This window comes from Myotis brandtii, unplaced genomic scaffold (genome assembly GCF_000412655.1).
Source record: "Myotis brandtii unplaced genomic scaffold, ASM41265v1 scaffold17, whole genome shotgun sequence".
In the NCBI taxonomy this organism is placed as follows: Eukaryota; Metazoa; Chordata; class Mammalia; order Chiroptera; family Vespertilionidae; genus Myotis; species Myotis brandtii.
The window spans coordinates 1548522-1572119 of NW_005356259.1; the positions used below are offsets into that span (position 1 = coordinate 1548522).

Genomic DNA, 23598 nt, shown 5'->3' on the forward strand with positions numbered 1-23598 from the left:
TCTTTCTCTAAAGGAGTAGGGAGTACATACTACATATATCTTTAATTAAAGACAACCAGGAAATTATAACAGGTTAAAAATTTCAATCTATAAATTGGGGTTCTGGTTTACTATTTCATTCTTAAGTGACAAAAATGATTCACTGAGCCATATTTTTCAGGACTGGTGAAATAGAAGTAGCCAAGGGTTTTATATCTGTTCATTACAGCCTGTAACTTTATTACCCAGGCGTCTCAAATGATCTAGTATGTTGGATCTAGTTGTTAGCACTTCTTGTTTGTATTTTAATTTGTTGCCTTTAAAATCTCCTTGTAGGGCCCGCCTAGTTCTACCTTAAAAAAAAACAACACACCCCTCTACTTAAAAGAAATGGTACTTCCTGCTTTCATAAACAGTCATGTGCATAGTTTAGCAAGGCCTGATGCCTCTGGAGCGTTTTCCCTTTATAGCACCATTGAATCCCAGTCCTAGCAGAAGTGCTGCGAATCTTGTGGCCTCATTTTGAACAAAAGGGATTAGAGAAGAAAAATCTCTTGATATAAGGCTGGAAAGCAAGGGCAGGCAATCTTGGTTGTGAATATTTTCTGATTTTTCCAGAAATCAAGCAGAAGATTGAGCTGCTGATGTCAGTTAACTCTGAGAAGTCGTCCTCTTCAGAAAGGTACAGCTACATCTCTTGCATGAACAATTAATGGTGTAGCAATGCTAAGAAACAAGCCAGGACATTTTATTTTCTTGTTAAGTTTGCTATATAATGCGTTGTACTGCATGCTGGTCGTTGTGCTGTATTGAAGATGTGTATTTGGTCAGGCTGTTCTGCTTTTACAAAGGGTAATTGATTTTTAAAAAAATAGTGAAGCCTAATCAGCTGCAGCATGCACACCATAACACAGCAGACCACGGGTTCCTGTGTGACAGCTGTTGAAGGCTTTAAAAATAATTTACTTAGCTAAAAAACAAACAAATTGTGCTTGCTTTAAGGAAATGCTAGCATTAGATTTTCTTCCTATATTTTGATGTTGCTGTAACACAAAATTACCGACACTATCTATAAGATCTAGGTTAAAAACATTTGACGTTGGTTGTAATAAATATTTTTTTTTATGTGAAAAGGGAGTGCCATTTGTAAATAGCTTAGGAATTGCAAACCCCCAGATTAGTCACATTATGAGAGAGAGATATGATGCTTCTTCAAGTCTGTGCTAGGAGATGGAACAGTCACTGCATGCAGTAATGGTTCATGCCTGCAGGTAAGGACAAAATGACTCAAGTATTTTTAAAGCAATTATTTTATATGTCAGTCAAATTATTGTACCTGTAAGGCGATATTTCCTTAAAATGGCTACTTACTTAATACATAGAAGTAAAGGTATTTTTATCTCAAGTCAGAAATGAGGCTGTAGTTGCCTATTTTGCTATGTAAATATTGTGTTCACTTCTGTTTACCAAAATTTTGTATAGTATATCATGTTTTAAATTGGGGTTCTTGGGTGTATACCTTGATGCTTACCTTTCTCTTGACAACCTAATAATAGTTTATACCTAACGTTGATATTTTGTATTTTAGGTGTGTTGGTTTTTCTTTTCTGTGGTTTTCAGGGTTATCTTTTTTGTTCATAGACTTAATATTTAGGAAAACATGATGGAGAAATAATTTGGTAGTAAGGAATGATATAGGAAAAACACTGGGAAAAAATATGTGAAGAACCTAACATGGTAAAAGGGATTTAATTAAAGTACACTAGTGTATGGAGGACATGATCTGATGACAAAATGATGACATTAAATCGATTTATTAATATAATTAGGTGAAAGTCTCCTGGCTATAATTCAGGGCATTGCAAATATGGAAGATGTTACTGCTTTCTTTAGAGATTGAAAATAGAAAAATTTAGGCACATTTTGTTTATTTTTATGTAGCTAATAACTTCTGGTTTGGGCTAGTCATCCGTTTTTAAGCATTCTGTTTGCTGAGATGAAAATAATCTTCAGCCTTGTGAATGTTCTGCCAGTAAAACGGTTGTGATGGGAAGGGGAGAGGGTGGTGGTGTAAATAGTGAACGGTCTGGGTGCCAACTGTAACCTTTGAGTTTTGTTCCTAAGAAGAGCATTCTTAATGAGATGACAGCAATAATTATGTTGGCTTTTTGAGAAGCATGAATTCTCTATTGATAAATTGAGGGTTGAATAGAATGGACGCAAATTGTTGAGAAATTAGGAATGGGTGAGGTTTTTAATGGTTAAAATACATTTTATAAGGGAAGATTCTAAAATATTTTGGTGATCATATTTACTTGTTTATTTTATTATTTTTAATTTTTTACCTAAGCTCCTGTGGTTAAATTTGATGGAAAGGGAGGATGCATGTGGCCATGATTTTAAAGTTCAGAAATCAGCTGCTGTGCTTATAACAACTTTGTATACAGAGTTTTACCAGAGCTTGCTTGTTATTCTTGCTTTGCTTGATATTTCAAATATCTTACATATATATTTGTAAGTTAAGATATGCTGACTTAATGGGCGATAAATGTGGTTTATGGGTCAGCCAACACTTTGCAAACATAGACATTGTTTTACTAATATAAATACGTTAAAAATAGAAGTCACCCTTTTTCTTCCCCCCTTTTTAAAGTCATATAATGGTGAATAGTCAAATCATTTGTCTTTTTAATTTGTTTGGAAGAACTTGAAAAACACGAATCCCATGTTAAAAAGAAAATTAGGGTCTAGTAACACTATATTCTGCCCAGGAGTTTAATAGCTTGTAGTGCCATGTAGCAATATTTTTAAATTCTTTGTTTTAATTTTTTAAATTCTTTGTTTACCATTTACCTAAAATTTATAAGTCTTTGACTAGTGTTTTAAAAAAGTTACTTGCTTGAGGCATGACCCAAGTTGTAAAGATATTTGGAATTTACGGATGGTCAGTATTGCCATTTATTTATTAGTGGGAAGGATGAAGAAAGAAACCCAGTCTTCTTTCTTTAAAGAGAGGAAAGTTACTTGTTTGTAAGGAACCAAGTTATCATTCGCCACAACTGATTTTGCTCACTGTGTGCAGTACAGAGTGATCTTTAGGTATTTCAGGAAACCAGGTGGAGAAACAATACTTCTAACAGCAGTTATGTGATGTTCCTGATAATTTTTCCATGTCTTATATGTGACCCCCTTAATGGGAATTTCTAGTCTTGTGACAGCTAGTGTTCATTGAATTATTGTTTTTTTCTAGACAATTTTGTGAAAAGCAAAACAGCAAAAGAGAAAACTTATTTTTGTATACTCTTAAAAATCTTTCATTGAAAAATACAAATATGATTCGAAGTAATCTGATAATGGAATTTGGAAGGTTTTTATGTGGGGCCTAGATTAGAAAATGTTAAAATAATAGTTCTCAATGCCACCATGAAATTTAAAATTATATATTTACCTTTAATAGAATAGTGGAGGTCCCAACGAATGTCATTTTGTAGGGGAGGCAATACTACTGTTCTGTTTAGAATGGCTGACTCATAGGACAAAAGCCAATGGAAGAACAAAAGGTTACTTTTTTATGGTTTCATATTTTGGAGAGAAATGAAAATCTCAACTTAAGCATTTTTAAAATTAGGGGCAGAGAATATTATTGAATGAATTAAAACAATATGATGCCTGATTTGTATGTTATTGCCAGGTAAGAGGAAGGCATATCTGTTTCAAGAGAGTATCCTTCTTACAGATTTTAAGAGTAAATTTTACTATTAGTATATTGTTTTTAATTGAGTGCCTGTTGAATGAAGCAATGTATTCATCTTAAATATGATAGGGACAGAGCCATGCACAGTTTTATTTCCTCATCTACCCCATTTAATGTAAAAAAAAGTGTATATTTATTTGATGCAAAAACTGGGTTTTCAAGTTTTGTTCTTTTCCAATCTAGAACACTCCTGGGATTTGGAAATTTATGGGGTAGAGTAGATGGGGAAGAGGAATAGTAATAATAATAGCTAGAAAAAAAGATATTAATAATTTATTAAAATGTTTTATTTTTATTAATTTTATTTTAAAAAACTTTTTACTATTTTAAAATTTTTTATTTATTGATTTGAGTGAGTGAGAGAAACATCTGTTTCACTTATTTATGCATTCATTGGTTGATTTTTTTTTTTAAGACATGTTTTTATTGATTTCAGAGAGGTAGAGAGACATAGAAACATTGAGAGAGAATCATTGATCGGTTGCCTCCTGCATGCCCCCTACTGGGGATTGAGCCCATTACCTGGGCATGTGCTCTGACCAGGAATTGGACCATGACATCCTGGTTCATAGGTCAGTGCTTAACCACTGAAACACACCAGCTGGGTTGGTTGATTCTTTTATGTGCTCTGACCAGCGATCAAATTCGCAGCCCTGGCAGATGGGGACAGTGCTCTAACCAACTGAACTATCCATCCAGAGCCTTATTGAACATTTTTTGAATTCCAGTTCTATGTGAGTAGAGAGAGCTAGCGCACACATTTTGCCCACGCTGGGTAGCTCAGCTGGTTGAAGCATTGTCCTGTACATCGAGAGGTTTCGGGTTCAATCTCTGCTCTGGGTGTGTATGGGAGGCAACTGATTGATGTCTGTCTGTCTGTCTCAAAATCAATAAACATATCCTTGGGTGAGGATTAAAAAAACACGGCTGTTGGGAGGATTCAGACAAATCATCTCAGAAAGATCCTGAGTGAACAGAAAGCACTTTGTTGCACTATAATTATTGTCAGACTGTATTGCTACTAGTACTTCTTTACTTAACTCATGAGCAAAATTGATAACTCTCTTTTTAAAAATATTTTTATTAATTTCGGAGAGGAAGGGAGAGGGAAAGAGAGATAGAAGCATCAATGATGAGAGAGAATCATTGATCGGTTGCCTCCTGCACACCCCACAGTGGGGATCGAGTTGGTAACCCCAGCAGTTGCCCTGACCGGGAATTGAACTGTGACCTGGTTCACCAGAATTGAACCGTGACTTCCTGGTTCATAGGTTGATGCTCAACCCCTGAGCCACACCGGCTGAGCCAAAATTGGACAACTCAGTAGATAAGTGGTGAGCCCAGAGTGCACAGACCCACGGTTCCTACCCATCTAGACTGACTGCAGAGAGGGCTGAGCAGTTTGTGAGGTGAGGGTCCTGAGAAGCTGAGGATCTACATTCACATTGAGCATTGCCTGCACCTGCTATGGTTTTATGTAAATGTATATGGATGTTTTTGTAATTAATAAGCTTCACAGTCAAAAGTTAACTAAATATTAGTGCCTACAACGTTTGCATTTTCTCAGGGAACAGATACTAAAAGGAAAAGGGTCCATATATTGGAATAAATAAGAAATGATAGCCTAGGTAATTAGCGTCCCACATAGCTAGCATATATTTGAATTGACAAATTGCTAGCTACCTTTTTTAGGAGAAGGGAGAAAGGGAGAGAGGGAGAAAGTATAAAAATATTTATGCTGTGGCCTATATTTTAACAATGCTGTATAATCGGGATTGGCGTGAAGTAATAAAGATTGTATGTTGTCCCTCCCCCAATATTAAGGATATATGAAACACGTAAAGAACCCATGCTATTTTTGCATGTGTATTTTAATTCTTTTTCTTATTTTGGATCCTCTTAAGTGAAGAGAAAAAGGGCGTATGATAATAATGCGTGGTTGCAGAAAGCAAAAGAAGAAGCCTGGAAGAATAAGGAGAAAATAAAAAAATAGGGATGGGAGATGAAGAGAGAAGGAAATAAAGGATATTCAGTGGAAGAGGATGTAGGACGAAGGTGTCTTTTATTTGCTCTTATGTTGAATGTGCTTTCCTCCATATCTCTGTAGTGAACTAAGTAGTCTTGGGAAGAGTCAGATTTTATAGAAGGGTCTCCATTGTACTCTCCCCTCCCCATTCCAGCTTGAAGGGTAGGACATTTACTGATAACTGTTTTTACCTTTTCCAACCCCCCACTCTGCCTCTGTTGGCTTTGTTTCTTAGTTTGTAGGGTAATGTATTTGAGTTGTATGTATTTTTCCTGAGTGGTGAGATGACAGTGGCTGATTATGTTGTCTTCCCTCCTTATGCTTTATTTTTTTAAAATTTAATTTTTAGTAATCTTTTTATTGAATATATATGGGAAAGTACACAGATAATGTAAATCATTATGAGATCCAACTTAATTGATTTTTTTTTTAGTAGTTTATATTCTATGGGTATCTAAGAAATCTTTGCCAAGCCCAAGATCACTAAGGTTTTCTGCTAGGTTTACTTACAGGAGTTTTTGGCTCTTAATATTTAAGTATGTGAATCATTTTGGGTTTAGTATTAAGGTAAAGATTGTGATTATTTCCACAAATGACTTCTGAGTTGTGTCTGTTTTTGAACATTATATATAAACTAGAGGCCATTATATATAAACTATTCGTGCACTTGGGGCGGGGTTCCCTCAGCTAGGCCTGCACCCTCTCACAGTCTGGGAGCCCTCGGGGGATGTCCGACTGATGGCTTAGGCTCAGGGAGCCGGCCTGTGCCGTCAGTCAGACATCCTTAGCGCTGTTGTGGAGGCAGGAGAGGCTCCCGCCACCGTAGCTGCTCTCCTGGCTGAGGGGTGTTCCCCCTGTGGGAGAGCACTGACCACCAGGGGGCAGCTCCTGCATTGAGTATCTGAACCCTGTTGGTCAGTGCACGTCATAGCGACAGGTCATTCCTCCGTTTGATCAATTTGCATATTAGCCTTTTATTATATAGGATAGGATAAAAACTCTCTGTATACTCTCTTGGTCTGTCTTCTTCCTTCATTACCTCTGTGGGATTCATCATGTTTTTGTTTGTAGGTGTAGTTGATTTAGTCTCATTGCATTCATCATATGAATATATCTCATTTTCTTTTCCATTCTACTTTTGATAAGCATGTGGAATGTTTGCCATGTGTGGCTATTAGAAACAGTGCTGCTAGGAGCATTTGTATACATGTCTTTTGGTGAATAGACCTATGCATGCATTTCTGTTGTGTATATTCTAGGAGTGCAATTGCTGAGATTTTGTGGACATTGCATTGCCACTCTTCCAACATGAATGGGCAAATCTACACTCCCACCAGCTATGCTCCAGGTCCTTGCCAACTTGCCACCCCTGTATTCTCTCTCTCTTCCCTTCTCCCTTCTCCCTTCCCTTATTCCCTCCTTTTTTCCCCTTTCTCTCTTTTAGCATTCTGCTGGATGTGCCAATGTGACTGAGAAGTGGAACCTTTTTGAGGAGGATTAGAAGCAGACAGGGGCCTGTTTCTGAATACTGACTTTCATGAAGGAGATCAGAATTAGAAGTTTAGACCAAACAGGAACCATATGGCGACTATGGTCCCACCAAAGGATTCTGATCTCTTAACTGGTTCCTAGAGGCTGCAGGTGTTAACACTGGTTTTCTGATGTGGTTTTAATAGCAAAACTATTTCTTCAGTTAAACCTATTAGAAGGTTATCATGCAAAACATAAAATAAAGCTTGGGTTGGGAAGCGGTAAGTAACCAGAGCCTCAGTTCTTGGTACTCAGGCATCCACCCTGGAGAACTCCTTCAAGAGCTCAGTTCTCTTTACTCAAAAGCCCTTGAGGTAGGGAGGCCACCTGATGTATAACCAAGAAATTATGACTTTTCTGATATGTTCCAAGGATTAAGTTTCATATTGTTCATAGTCTATAAAATGTTTGTATTATATACCTAAATAAAAGTGTAGTGTTATCTTTTGATTTTTGCTTTAAAACCAGATATTTATTTGAGCTTCCTTCCTGTTGATCATTATTTATTTGGTATAGATTCAGGAGTTTCTCAATTATTTTATGTGTTATCAATTTAATTTTTGGTTCTGTTTTCTGATTCCTCTTTGGTGGGTTGCCACATGGTAGCTAGAGCAAACCTTTCAGAACACCGATCTGACCAGGAGGGTTGCTCTGCTGTGAAAGCCCTTCAACTGTCTTCCCATTGTTCTTGGCATAAAAGTAAACTCCATATCTGTGGCAGTGAGCACCCATCTCCCCAGCCCAGCCTCAGTCTTCTGACTTTCGTCATGTCTCTTCTACCTTGTTGTTTTGCTGCTGACATCCTCTCATCACAAGGAAGCCTGCCTAGGTCAAATTACGCCTATTATAAGCCCTTACAAAAACATGTACCTCTCCTTTGTAGCATTTGTCACAGCTGCTGTTTGACAGTGGGGAGTATCAATGACATTTGGTTCACTTACTGGTTTACTTTCTATTAGCCCTAACTTATGATTTTAAATATAGAAGTGCTTTCATCACAAAATATTTTTATTTTATTACCATTATTTGTTTTTGCTAATCTTTACCTGAGGATATTTTTTCTATTGATTTTTAGAGAGAGTGGAAGGGGGGGGAAGAAAGGGAATGGGGGGAAGAAAAGAGGAGAGAGAGGAGAGGAGAGGAGAGGAGAAGGGAGGAGAGGGGAGAGAGAGAGAGAGAGAGAGAGAGAGAGAGAGAGAGAGATTGAGAGAGAGATTGCCTCCTGCATACACCCCGACTGGGGCTGGAGATTGAACTTACAACCCAGGTATGTGCCTTAGACTTGAACCCGCAACTCTTTGGTGTACGGGCCAACACTCTAACCACTGAGAAACACCAGCCAGGGCAAAATATTTTTATATTATCATTTAAAGCTTACAAATTATGAAATCTGTGGTAAGACTTTTTGGTAGTAGGGAATCATCTATTTTTATGGTATTGGCATCGGTTAATAAATTATAGCCATATATAATCATAGTCTATGTACATAAAATTGTATGTAGTCAATTATAGTCATAAGTGAATTTAACTGTTATAAGGTGTTAAGGTTACAAATCTTAGGGGTTTTTTTTGTCACCATAAAAATGCACAGTTTGTTATTACATGTATTTTTTACATTAGTTTTAATGTAAGATGGAAATTAAATTTGAACACTTTCTATCTCTGTGCTAAACTAGTGATGCCATACCATAGCCATTTATTCCCCAAATGTCAGTATTTTCTATATCACCTTGGTGCTTTTGGTTATGGCTGCATTCCACCCTCCACTATTATTTACTTAATATCATGCTTTTTTGTTTACTTTTAATTGTGGTAAAATATATATAACATAAACTTTAATAATGCCTTCAAAAATTTTCTCAATTGCAGTTGACATTTAATATATTAATTTCAGGTGTACAGTATAGTGGTTAGATATTTATATAATTTATGAAGTGATTCTACACCCCCCAAAAAGTCAGTTCCCCTCCTCATAATGCCTTGTAAAAGTTAATTTTCTTCAAAATGAATATTTGTATCTCTACCAGAACTGAAGAATTAGTATCATTTGCCTTAAAAAACAATTACTATTAAATCCTGTCTGGATTCTGTTGTCTGATAAAGGCTTCAGCCTTGAGCCATATGCTCCTCTGTTTACAAGGGAAATTAAATTGGCAAGTTTCATAAAGGGGCTTAAGAATGTGTTAGCATCAAAGTGAGACTTGTTCTTTGATACACTCAATGGAAAGAACCTTGGGAAAGAAGTAACTTTCTCATTATGTGATTCATTGTAATTCATTTCCAAGCCCCAAGTACAACCTAAGATCATTTTGTATACCAGCAGTGGCACTTTCTTTTTTTCAGTTGGGGGACCCTCCCCCCCACCCCCTTACCACAAATGGTAGATCAGGGAAGTTTTGAACAAATGTGAGCAGGTAGGTATAGCAATGGCTACAATAAACACAAACACATTCAAATTCTGTCTATTGCAGATATACTTTGTAGCAGAATTCTTTATCTCCTAGTAGCTGGAAGGAGTTAACACTAATTTTAGTGTAGATTGCATTTGTCATCCATCCATCCTACATTTATCAGCAGTTGCTATGTGCTAGCCACTCAATGATTTGGAAATTGGGGAACAATAAAGGCAGCACAAAAACGTAAGATCTTTGCTGGATGGCTTACCCCTGATATTACTTGACCAATTTCTTGGGTATGAGTGCTGAGGTACTGTATCATTGGCACTCTACAGTGGGAGGCCCTTGGCACTCCTTGAAAGAACTACATATAACTAGTAAGTTGCATTTTGGGGAGCTTTCATGGAGACTAGAGCTATGGTGAAAGGGTTACAAATACAGTTGCCTACCAGAGGCCACTGTCAGTGAGTGGTGTGGTCCAGGAAGAGACTCTAGAAAACTGGAGTCTCTCCATCCAAAAAGGTGGCTGCTGATGAGCTCTTGCTGTTTACTGCCATGTCAAATACAGGCCAAGTTTTGCCAGCTCTTGTGATCTCTGGAGCTAGAGAAGTTTTGTTGTTTTTATGTCAGCTCTCTCTTATTTTACTAGTAAACTAGAGGCCTGGTGCACGGATTCATGCACCGGTGGGGTCCCTTGGCATGGTCTGTGGGGATCGGGCGAAACTGGCAGTCCAGCACCGCCTGCTGCTCTTGCTCATCCCGGCCCCGCTGCGCCTGCCACTGCTGCGGTCTCCAGGCTGTGGCGGCCAGCCATGAGCCCTGCGTCTGGTATTCGTCGGTCAGCTGAGCGACACTCCCACTGTGGGAGCACACTGACCACCAGAAGGCAGCTCCTGCATTGAGTGTCTGCCCCCTGGTGGTCAGTGCGTGTCATAGTAACCAGTCGACCGGTCATTCGGTAGTTTGGTTGCTTAGGCTTTTTTATATGTAGGTGACGGTGCAAATTAAACCAAAACAAAAAGTCATATGAGCCTTAAAAAAAAGAGTATCTGCTATCTAAATTCAGCTCATGGTAAACATTTTCTGCTATACTATAGCACATTGACTCACAATTCATAAGCCACAGTCCTGTGCAGACTTAAGACTTATTGTAAAGGAATTTCAAATCCTAAGAGTACTAAGCATTATCTATAGATTGAAGGTATACAAATCAAAGTTTATCATGCTAAAGAGTGGGTCTCTGGGTTTTTGTGACATTTCAAATATGCAAAAACATGAGTGATGACTGCTCTAATAACCATACTCCAAAACCAAAATTTAATAAGATATCAATTGTGTGGAATAGGAAGGGCCCCCCAAAAGATACTCATTTCTCAGACTGGGAAGTTGTTATTTTTATTATATGAATATTTTTTAAGTATCCACTGTGGTAGAACTTAAACTTTAATAAATAATCTGAAAATAACAGAGGTGGAACAATGTTCTGTTTGCACAACTGCCACCCTTTTCTCCTTTTCCCTTCTTTATCCACCTTTCTTCCCCTCACCCTCCTTTAAATACCTCTCCATAAAATTTTTTTCAATCTAGTTAGAATATCTACAATGCAATAGCAAAAGTGTCAGAGAAAATGCAGGTCAGGGTAGAAGGCTATGATGGAGGACAGCCAGGTGCACACTCAGAGCTGCATTTGCCTTGCAGCTCCTGAGGGTGACTGACAAATCTGGCTTTCAGTTTTCTGACGGCCAAACTAAAGGGAAAAAGTAACATTGCTCTTACTATCTTTAAGGAGAAAGCACACTAGTTTCTGTAGGAGACTCAAACCTTCTAACTTAATTAATGGTTATTTAACAACCTTTTTTCACATATCTCAGAAGATGTGTTAATTTTAGAAAATTCAGATTAAGAGGAAATAAAAAAAAATCATGCTTTTATCATGAAAGGCCAGACATTATTATTACTTTTTTGTTTTAGTGTACGTAGATATATAAAAACGGAGCAGCTTATACTGTAACATCATCACCAAAGAAAACTCAGAATCATACTGACAAATTATTTTAGAATTGGTTTTTTACCCTTAGCATATGCAATTTTTTAATTAAATAATCTATAGCATCATTTAAAAAACAGTATCATTTTTAAAGGCTGAATAGGACTGAGTCCATGCTATGGATAGATGTACCATAATTTTATGTATTGAGTCTTAGTCTTAGACATGGAATCACTTGCAAAGACAACTTGTAAGTCTTTTGATAAGGGTATTAAATTGCCTCCAGAATGGTACAGTTTTACACATTCACTGGCAGTATATAAAGGACCCTTTTGCTTACACCCTCAACTGGGATTCTCAAAATAGTCTCTTTTTGAGTGTTATAAAGATGACACTGAAAATATGCTAGACAATGTTGACTTTATTAGTCCCTCTGCTCCTTAGCTCTTCCTTCTGATAAAGCCAGATGTCATTGTGGTACCTTCATTGTTTCATTGAGTATGTATTAATGACAGTGAAGTCAATATAATCAACTTTAACAAGATACAAGGCACAGTAGATTCTGGTCTTCAGTCAGGCATTTATGAACTGCCTAAGGTGTACTTAGTGTTTATACTAAACTAATGAATCTTAATTTTATAAGGGATTTCAAGAAGTTATATGATCCACACTTCTCACACCAGACAGATGACAAAACATTCAACATAGATGGCTGGTTTCCTTTTTTACTAAAAATGTTCAGGAATTAGTATTCACTGACTTTATTGCAAAATTTAATCATCTTTTTAGTCAAGATCCTCCTTTTGGCAAAATACATTTTTCTTGCTGGATTTTGAGTCTTTTTGGAGGGCATGGTGGCAGAGGGTTGTGTGCTTTGTACACAGGAGGACTGGAATCTTAAGTCCAAACTCTCAGGTTAGCATTACAAGCTGAGGAAACAGCATATAGGAGAGTGAAATTCCATAAGGGTAGGAAAGAGGTTGATGAAAGGATGGGAAAATAGGTGAGAGAGAGATGTGCCTGTGGCAAGGATTCAGTGGTAAGGTTTTGAACTTTATGCTGAAAATTTCCAAGAGCCACTGAAAGGTTGTAGCAAGGGAGATATTACACCCATGTTTAGAACATGCACATGCTCCTGTGCATGAAGGAAGGTCTTTCAGGAAAGCCTTAACCAACTGCATTTTCCCCTCTAGAATGAATGGGTTGCAGGACACGCTGCAGAGGTGGTGGTAGAATGTTATTCGTTTGCTCTGGAAATGGGTGGCAAAATTATGGCAGTATTTCTTTACTATTTGAATGACAGAGGGCAGATGGATTCTTTGGTGCTGTATTAAACATTGAAGTAGATTACCAAGATAGGCTGTGAAATGTATTTCTCTCCCAGGCTTTAAAAAGAGCGTGGCCCCTTATTTATTTGGATGGGTAGAGATGCTCCTTTCTAAAGACAGGTGGTTGGCTTATTGAGCCTTAAGTATTTTTTAAAATGTATTTTTATTTATTTCAGAGAGGAAGGGAGAGGGAGAGATAGAAACATCAATGATGAGAGAGAATCATTGATTGGCTGCTTCCTACATGCCCACTACTGGGGATCAAGCCTGCAACCCAGGCATGTGCCCTGATCAGAATCGAACTGGGGACCCTTCAGTCCCAGGCCGACGCTCTATCCACTGAGCCAAACCGGATAGGGCTACCTTCAGTATTTTTTAATGTTACATATGCATAATCATGACAGGATTCCTCATTTACAGTTAATAACTTGAAATGTTTGTCTCAAAGTTTCCTATAAACAATTTGTGACAAGTCTCTGCTCGAATATATAAAGTATTACTTCTATAAATTGTTTAAGATATTCTAGGCCAGTGCTGTACCATAGACTTTCTGCAATGATCTGGAAGGGTCTATAATATAGACAGCCTACTGAGCATTGGAAATCTGGCTACATGACTGAAGAGCTACATTTGAACTTAAAATTTAATTGTAATTTAAAATTTAAAAAACATTGACCTTTTTTTTTTTAAATAGGAGAATGCCACTGAACAGTTACTTTAACCTTTTCTTATTTACAAAAGAGTACTATTTTTTAAAAATATGTTTTTATTGATGAGAGAGAGAGAGAGAGAAAGAGAGAGGGAGATCGGTTTTGGCAAAAAGAGTACTATTTTTTAAAAATATGTTTTTATTGATGAGAGAGAGAGAGAGAGAAAGAGAGAGGGAGATATTGGTTGCTTCCCACATGCACCCCGACAGGGACTGAACCCCAAACCCGGGCCTATGCCCTGACTGGGAATTGAACTGGTGACCTTTTGGTGCATGGCACGATGCTCAACCACTGAACCACACCAGCCAGGGCAAGTATTGTTTTCTTTTTCTTTTTTTTTATTTCTTAAAGTATTACAAAGAGTATTAAACATGTCTCCTTTTTCTCACCCCTTAATATTCCCCCGGCTTCCCCCACCCCCCAGTGTCTTGTGTCTATTAGTTATTCTCATATGCATGCATATAAGTCCTTCGGTTGATCTCCTACCCCCCCCCAACCCTCCCCGAGTATTGTTTTCTTTATAGTTCTTTCTCTTTCCTGAGCTCCACCTATTTCATTTAAAAATTATTTTTCTCTTCCTATGCTGACAATATTATACTGTATGAGTAAAACACTTGATTTTAACTCATATTGGGTAATTTGAAGGGAATTGTATTCTGTAGTTATTTGTCCTTTGATAAAATTGTTAGTTCTCCCCTTTAAGGGAGAAGAATGCTGCTTAATTATCTGCCATCACATCACTTAATGAATTTTAAATCTTTTTAATGTTCTACTAATTTAACAGCATCTATTAATTGTAAAAACAGTTTAGTTTTTAAATTTTTGCTTTTAAAGGAAAAGAAAATGATATAGATAAATTTCTAAGTGTATTATATCTGATAAAAATAAAGATAGTAGCTGAATTATAGTTTATGGTATTCAACATGTGATTGTGCGCGCGCGTACACACACACACACACACACACACGATTATTCTCATCTTGTTCTTCTCGTCATCCTATTTTAGCCAGAGCACACAAACACATAAAATCCAAATACTGACTTGAAACTCAGTTCTTCTCCCCTCACCAACCCTTTTATTGTTTTTCCTGACAGTTTACTAATAATTACTATTATACTCTTTGGACCCAGAATCAAAAGGACACCTTGTTCTTGGGGCTAGGATAATCCTTAGTCTGCTGGAGGAGCCTCTTCAATGCAAGGCTAAACAACATTCACAGTTATGTTGAGTTTTGTTATATTTATTTATTGAAAGGGAAGTCTGATGGAATTAAACATAGAATTGAGAAAAAAGTTTTGTTGTTGTTTAACTCAATCATTTTCATTTTCTTTTCTTAAGAGATTAAAAAATGTTTCCCTTTATTTTATTCTTACTGGGTATTCAATTATAATTTGACAGTCTGTTTGAATAAATGAAAGACTTTTTTAGATGAATCCTTGGCTGCCCATTCCTATATAATAAAAGCCTAATATGCTAAGTGTCCGGTCGTCCGGTCGTTTGTTCAACCAATCAAAGCATAATATGCTAATGATATGTTAAGTCCGCTCAACCGCTTGCTATGTTGTGCATTGATCACCAGGTGGCAGACAGTCGACTGGTTGACCAGTCACTATGACGTGCACTGACCACCATGGGGCAGATGCTCCAACCGGTAGGTTAGCTTGCTGCTGGGGTCCAGCTGATCGGGACTGAGCGAGAAGGGCTGGACCTGCTCTGGAGTCCTCCTGTGGTCCCTCCCCGGCTGGCTAACTTCCTGCGTTTCTCTCCAGCCCCGATTGTGCACTGGTGGGGTCCCTTGGCCTGGCCTGCACCCTCTCGCAAATGGGACCCCTCAGGGGATGTCGGGAGAGCTGGTTTCGGCCGAATCCCACAGGCCAGGCCGAGGGACCCCACTGGCACATGAATTTGTGTACCGGGCCTCTAGTGATATAATAAACACCTTGTACTGTTGAATGTGATTTCCTGCTCAGTTTAGGACTGTCATTTTTTCCCTGGGCTTTTGTAGTTGGAACAAGAGAGTGTATTGATTTACTGCTGTGGTGATATCTTGGTACACATCCATTTCAAAATAGATGCAAGTGTTTATTTCAGAGTAAACAAGTCAAGAAATTGTGTTTTGGTGTAATGAGTTGTTCACTGTCTGGTGGTTCATCCTTACATCCAGTCCCTTCACTGCAGTGTACCCGAGTAGCTTCTGCTGTGGTTTCTGCCCTACTGTCAAGCATGGTCCTAGCTGCAGCTTAGGCCCTTCTTAGCGGTCCATTTGGCTCCTGAAGAAAAAAACAATTGGTTTCCTCTGCTTCGCTCAGAGTTGCTATAAAATATTTAACAGCTAGTGACGAAAATTGAACTGTATCATAGTAGTAAAACTTACCTGTTTATCCAACCAATTGTTTAATGAAATCAGATTTTATAGAGAATATTAAAAAGCTCTTTTTCTGATTCTGATAAGATTATTATGATGGATTTGTTTGTAGAAATACTTTATTTATTTTTTAAAAATTTGATTTTAGAGAGCGGAAAAATGGGGCGGGCGGGAGGAGAAAGAGAGAGAGAGAGAGAGAGAAGAGAGAGAGAGAGAGAGAGAGAGAGAGATTGGCTGCTCCGACTGAGGATTGAATCTGCTACCCTTTGGTTCAACATAAGTGAACTTGTTCACACCAGAGGGACAACACTCCAAACAACTGAGCTACACTGGCCAGGACTATAAAAATACTTTTAGATTAATGTAAATCAAGCATTTCCCAAGAAATTTATTTAAAACTTAATGTTTTAAAAGTGGATCTTCTAAAGTTAACTTTTTCTAAAGATGAGGTTCTGTCTGGCGACCTGATTTGATAGGGTATTTTTTGTAGTTTTGACCTTTAAAATTCCCACTAAGGGTTCAGTGGCACCACGCCTTGCCACTGGTGTATCTCCAAATGTGACTGACATTGTATTCCCCAGCAAGTCCAGCATAGCCAGCCTCTCCCCAGTGATGCAGCACATCAGTGTTTTGTTTTGTTTTTCTTGCATTTAAGGGCATGTGATAACAAAATAACATATATTTAACACTAGAAAAACATTTGCTCAATTATATGGTGATGCCTTAAAAAAGCACATGGGCAGCAAGAGCTTTTATAAAGAAATAGAAGATTTACATCTTGTCTCATACCATTCACTAACCATAGCTTTTAACTAGTTCCTTTGAACAGGCATATATAGATGAATAGATGATAAAAACATCACAGCAAGACTGGAATTTGAAGGTCCAGTTTACCCCCTATCCTTGTTTATTCATGATGAAAACTGATACCCCAAATAGTGAAGTGATTCCAGATAGGATTGAAATTTAGAGTGTTGGAGCATTGGTTTGACCAGCTTTCTTTCTCTTTAAGAAAACCAAGAATGGTTACTTTAAGTTATACTGGTATTGTTCTTTTGACACTGCTCTAGACAGAGCTTGGAAGAGATGCCTTTTATTTATAGCATACTCTCCTGTTCACTATTAGTTTAGTTTTTTAAAAACCCTTGCAGGTGTATAGGATAGATGGTTCTATTCCCACTTCATGGGTAAGAAAAACAGTATGTGCATGATTTTATAGTGACACATACCTGTTACTGGTCAAGGTACCCTGAAAGCCATGTTTTTCAGCTCCTACCCCTGTGCCTCAGGTTCTGGATACCAAAAGATGTCGAGTGTTTTCATGTACAAGGTGTTCTGAGTCAGGCTTGCATGCATTTAATGGGCCTGTGCTCTTCAGGTCTTCCTCCAGTAACTTCAAGGTGTAAGCGTCAAGAAGGCAAAGAGATGAGGAGTGCCAGCCTTGGCCTTGAAACAGAGTAAATATAACTAGCACACAAGGACAAAATTCACATTTTTTGCTCTCTTATACCCTTTTCTCTCTTTATTTAAAAAATATTTTTATTGATTTCAAAGAGGAAGGGAGTGGTAGTGAGAGATAGAATCATCATTGATGAGAGGAAATTATTGACCAGCTGCCCTCCTGCACCTCTCCCCCCCACTGGGGATCAACCAACAATCTGAGCATGTGCCTTGATCAGGAATTGAACCATGATCTCCTGGTTCCTAGGTTGATGCTCAACCACTCAACCACACCGGGCAGACTCTTCTACCTTTTTCTTGCCCATCTTGGTTTGCTATAAAGATTTTTAATCCCAAATCTCTGTTTGAAGAGAACTATGCAAATTCTTTGACAAGAAGACCAGGGTTTAAATATAAATGTGACTCTGATCCCCTGGGATCACAGTATCTGCTTCCTTTAAGTAGCAGCAGCCTTTTCAGGAGATGCTACAAAAGGTCAAAAGCACAGTCAATTCAGATACTAAGAATTAAACTTCTTCATTTTAGTTGCTGTTTAATACATTTTGTTAGTTAAAAACTTTGAACAATTAAACGAGAGACCAACAAAAGGTTTAGCTTTTTTTGTGTGTATGGCACTTGTGATTTTTATAGCTGTGTAGATATTAATGACACTTTGATATCAGTGATGTAGCTAAGAAAGATTATCAGCCCTGACCGTTTTTTCTCAGTGGCTAGAGCATCGGCCTGAGCACCTAAGGGTCTAGGGTTCGATTCCCAGTCAAGGGCACGTACCTGGGTTGGGGGTTTGCTCTGCACTTCCAGTTGGTTGTATGCAGGAGGCAACCAGTCAATGTGTCTCTCTCACATGGATGTTTCTTTCTCTCTCTCTCTCCCCCCCTCCCTCCTTTCTTTCCACTTTCTCTGAATAACAATGGAGTAAATACCCTCCAATGAGGATTAACAACAACAACAAAAAGGGTTTTCATCATTTACTCTATATCATCTCCTCTTCTTTCCTCATCTTTCATGAATGCCTAATGTTCACTGAGTCCAGAGCCTTTTTCAAGTACTCTTTCAGTTACTCCTCATAGCAATATCATCTCTGTTTTACAGATGGATTAGAGATAAGTTACCCAAAGTCATAGAGCTGATCAGTTTAAAAAGTGCCTCCTTTTACAACACAGTGTATTCACTTCATCTGTAGAGAAAAATGGTTAATGGCAGGAAGAAAGACTTTGGTGATATAAAGTAAAAGAAAAATTTGTTAGCATGCCACCTTATGCTATGGTTATGAGCTCATGGAGACATGGTTTTGATTCCTACTTCACATGATATTGCAGGTACCTGGGCTTCTGTTTTCTCTATAAAACACACTGAATTTGAAAGCCAATAAGAAAGGCACAGGTCTACTCCAGTAGAACCAAGACACAACAATTATTGTTATGCATCTTAATGCTGCACACTCACCTAGCTGATTCTTGATGGCATTTGAGCTGCAAACCATTCACATACAGGGAATAACTTCCTTTATCTGGAAATGTCCTTCATCAGCAAATGGCACTTAGGTGCAGTCAGTCCCTTTTCTCCTGATAGTCCTAGGCACATGAAAGATGACTTCTTATTACCAATTGAAATTGGTAAAATTTATAGTTGTTTACAGTATTAAGATGATCTGGCACTGAAATGCAAAGGTCTGGTGAATACAGAAGGTTTTTTTTCTTAGGAAAGAAGTTGGGATAGAAAATAAACTGAAAGTGATCCTTCAGTTTCTTTGTTTGTCTATCTTTTATCCACATATCAGCCCCTCCTCAGGGCCTCTGTCCTAGGTCTGCTGCTCTTCTCCATGGTATTGAATATCATTTGTGTGCTGACAACTCCCAAATTTATATCTCCAACTCTATTCTGAGGTACAGATTATCCAGCTGCCTAAATATCTATTGAGACCTTAAATTTAACCTGCCCTAAACCAAACTCATTATCTCCTTTAGTCTTTCCTGACTGTGCTAATAGATGGGTTATATGGCCAATCTGTCCAATGGCTAGTTATAGTAGAGGGTGGGAGAGAGAATAAGTAATTCCTTTGGTTTGTGGCTACCCTTAGGGACTCTGGGCGAAGGACAAAAATTACCCTTGTATAACCTGCCTCTGTGGATTTAAGTAGGCATCTTAAATATCTTCAAAAGAAAGTAGAAGGTAACAGGAAACTTTGTGAGGTCTCTATAAGGATAGAAAGAAGTTCCCTTATCTAAGTCTAGCAAATAAGTGAGGAGTTTTGCCGATGTGTATTTGTAACCTTCAAGCTTTCTTTTGCTGCAGCTGCTGGATCCACTGCCATCTCTGGGCCAGACTTGTTGTTTATTTTGCTTCTTCCCCTGCAGGCTCTGTAACAGTGGGCCCCACCACGCCTGGGAATGGCCCTTCTGCCTCTAAGGGTCAATCTGCTTCTTTTAATTTTACAGAGTGAATGTTTACTAGTAAAACTCTATAGACCCAAAGCCTCAGCATTACCTATCTCATTTTCCCTCTCAGTTCTCATCTACTTGATCCCTAGGTCCTATTGATTCCTTTTTAGAAGTCCTTCCCAAACCTGCCTGCTCTGTTCTGAATTTGTTGTACTGCTTTTATTCTGCTATTCCTCACTTGCAGCTGCCAGTGCTGCTCAGCCTCTTTCCTGACTGCCACTAACCTCTTCCCTTTGCACTAGCAACACTTTCCTAAAAGAGCCTTATTAGTGTAGCTGAGAGCTCCACAATCTGGAGCTCCAACTGATCCACCATTGTGGGTCCTATCAACCTTTTTATCTTCATGACAGGCTGTTCCCTCTGCTTGGACCTCACTATCTCAGTTTTGTGCACCTCCTCCCACCCCCCTGCAGAGGGCCCCTCTCCTGTTTTTTGCCTCCCAGTATGCCATTTATACATCTGTAGTGAGAAGCTACCTGTCAAAGGCTTTTTGTTCTTTCCCAATTGGTGTGGAAATTTTCTTTAAGAAAAAATTATGTCTTGCCCAGCTGGTGTGGCTCTGTGGTTGAGCATTGACCTATGAACCAGGAGGTCATGGTTTGATTCCCAGTCAAGGCACATGCCCAATTGTGGGATCAATCCCTAGTAGGGGTGTGCAGGAGGCAGCTATCACTGATTCTCTCTCATCATTGAAGTTTCTACCTCTCCCTTTCCCTTCCTCTCTGAAATCAACAAAAATACACCCTTAACTGCAAAATTATATCTTTCTATTTGAGAGAGAGAGAGAGAGAGAGAGACATGAGAGATGAGAGAAAGGTGAGAGAGAAACATAAATCGGTTGACTCCCACACACAACCTGACCTGGGATGGAACCCACAACCTGGGTATGTGCCCTGACTTGGAATTGCACCCGTCACCTTCTGGTGTACTGGATGATGCTCCAACCAACCGAGCCACACTGACCAGGGCTATTTGTCTTTTCTTTTTAAAAATATTTTATTGATTTTTTACAGAGAGGAAGGCTGAGGGATAGAGAGTTAGAAACATCAATGAGAGAGAAACATCGATCAGCTGCCTCCTGCACACCCTCCACTGGGGATATACCCACAACCAAGATACATGCCCTTGACTGGAATCGAACCTGGGACCCTTGAGTCCACAGGCTGACGCCCCATCCACTGAGCCAAACCAGTTAGGGCTGTCTTTCTTATTAGAATACTAGAGGCCTGGTGCACGAAATTCATGCATGGAGGGGTGTATCCCTCAGCTCAGCCTGCACCCTCTCCAATCTGGGATTGGGCCTAAATGGGTAGTCAGACATCCCTCTCACAATTCAGGACTGCTGGCTCCCAACTGCTCGCCTGTCTGCCTGCCTGATTGCCCCTAACCACTCCCCAGCCAGCCTGATGGACGCCTAACAGCTCCCCTGCCGGCCAATTGCCCCTAACTGCCCTCCCCTGCTGGCCTGGTCACCCTTAACTGCCCTCCCTTTCAGGCCTAGTGCCTCCCAACTGCCCTGCCCTGCTGGCCTGATCGCCCACAGCTGCCTTTTCCTGCTGGCCATGTTGTGTCCACATGGGGGTGGCCATCTTGTGTGTTGGAGTGACAGTCAATTTGCATATTACTCTTTTATTAGATAGGATATTGGGCAGTATCTTCTTTCATTCTCTTCTGAAAAGCTTTGCCAAATGATTATTTTTGTAGCTGTTTTACCCAACCTGCTTGGGATAAGAAAGCTTAAAGGACTCCCATTGCTTTCATTGGGGCCTCCAGCAGCTTCCTTTTGGTAGTACTGTGTCCTTCTAGAAATACCTGCCTGATGTTTGAATTTCCTGTGAGCCATGAGCCCTTGAGCCTTGGAGGCACATGGCCAATTAATGGCGGAGTTGGGACTTCGGTTTAGGCTACTGTTTGTCTAGTGCTCTTTCCCTTGCATCTGAGTGATGCCAGCAGCTGGAATATTAGCCAAAACTCCCTGGATTGGGTTGAGAAAATTTTGTTTATACCAGTTCTCTCATTTAAATTTTGGTAGTCTGTTGAACTGCAGGTATTCATTAATGTGCTGTAGTTTAGAGATAATATATTCTTTACAATTAAAATGGAAAACTTTGTATCTTTCATCAGATTTAGAGTGTATTAAAATTCTCAACTTTGTTCACAGCCCTAAATTCACCATTTATTACTTAAGGTTGTTTCACAAGTGACTTTAGGAGTTTAATTTTAATCTTGCCAATTTTGTTCCTCTGTCAGGTTTCTAAACTGTAAAATGAGTCATCTAGACTTGGAGAATTAAGATTAGAATGTAAAGATGTCCAGGCTTTTTTGAGCCTTAGCCATACTTTCTATCAGAATCAGTAAAATACTAAAGTAGAATTATATATTTGAAGTGCTACTTCCTTGGCACGCTTTAAGCCTTCATAGCTTTCTGTCCTTGTATTCAATTCATTTTTGTAGTCAAGCCAAGGTTACTTTTAACGGTAGGAGTTCCAGTTTGCCTGAGACCTACCAGTATTAGTGAGCCCATACTACAGACCAGTCGTCTTCCTCTCTTGAGTGGATTTGAGCTAAAAATAGATGATTCATTTTGGGATGGCAAGGTATAAGCTCTGGACTGCTTTTGTTGCTTGTTTCAGATAGGACTTTGTGTGTGTGTGCTGGTGAGTAGATCTTTGTGTATACAGCAGAACCTAATGGTTACTTTGCTTTGCATACTGTGGGGTTTTATCTACCACTCCCTAGCCCCTTGCCCAATAAATTTCCAGCACTTCCGCACAAGCAGGCAAAGGAAGAGCAGTGTGTGTACATCAGATAACTGAGAGGTCTAAAATGGAAGGGTCATTCGAGAGCATGTTGTTTATTTTATAGATGAAATGTCAGACCTGGAAATGTTGCTTGTCATCAATCAGCTGATAATGACACAATATGGAAATATTTAATTTTTTATTTTAAAAATATACCAAACTTGATTTGGTTTTTGGGTTTGTAGTAAGATTATGCAGAGTATGGCAGATTGTTGACAGTGGTCCTGATGACCACTTCCTGGGGGCAGATTGACTTCTAATATTTTCCAGCTTTTTCACTTATCTGTTTGAAAGGGCTCGATCGTAGAGGGAGTGACTGAAAATAATGTAAATCCTTGAGAGGTTGTCTGCCTGGGGGAGATGATGGGAGCATGTGAAGGGTAACAAAAGATCATGTCTGACTTGATCTTCATCCTGTACAGAATCACTGTTTCCTACAAAGGAAGGGGTCATCTTGTGATGATAGATTTATAGAAATATAGAATGAAAAGCAGCATGGTATATTGAAAAGAATATGTATATGGATTTTGGAGCCATGTACCAGAAGCTAAATCGTGACAAGCTACCTGCTTAAGTCTTAGTTTTCCTTATCTTTAAAATAAAAGTGATAATGCTGACCTCATAGGGAGTGTTGAGGATTTAAGGAAATAGTGTATGTGAAATGTATGTTCAAGAGGTGGTGGGTGGTACTGTTTTGTGAGAGGGAATTTGGCACAGAGAAATGATCACATGCTTTGGAATCAGACCAGATTTTTGAATGAGCTGGATCACTCAATTGCTTTGTTTACCTTGGGCAAGTAGGTAATCTTGTCTGGACCC

The 23598-nt window shown here is 38.8% G+C and overlaps 1 protein-coding gene across 3 annotated transcripts in view; it reads left to right on the plus strand.

Moving 5' to 3' along the window:
- Window positions 1-404: 404 nt before the first annotated feature.
- SRPK2 (SRSF protein kinase 2) overlaps window positions 405-23598 on the plus strand; it is a 150856-nt gene continuing 127662 nt past the window's right edge. For 2 of the 3 annotated variants that reach the window (XR_001361406.1, XM_005862886.2), the window contains exon 1: window positions 1073-1250. Coding sequence is in view for 2 of the 3 variants with exons in the window: in XM_005862886.2 (XP_005862948.1) it covers window positions 1210-1250 (41 nt within the window). In the remaining variant the exon portion in view is untranslated. Of the gene's footprint in view, window positions 662-1072; window positions 1251-23598 lie in introns of those variants that run through there. The other variant, XM_005862887.2, reaches the window with a different exon arrangement.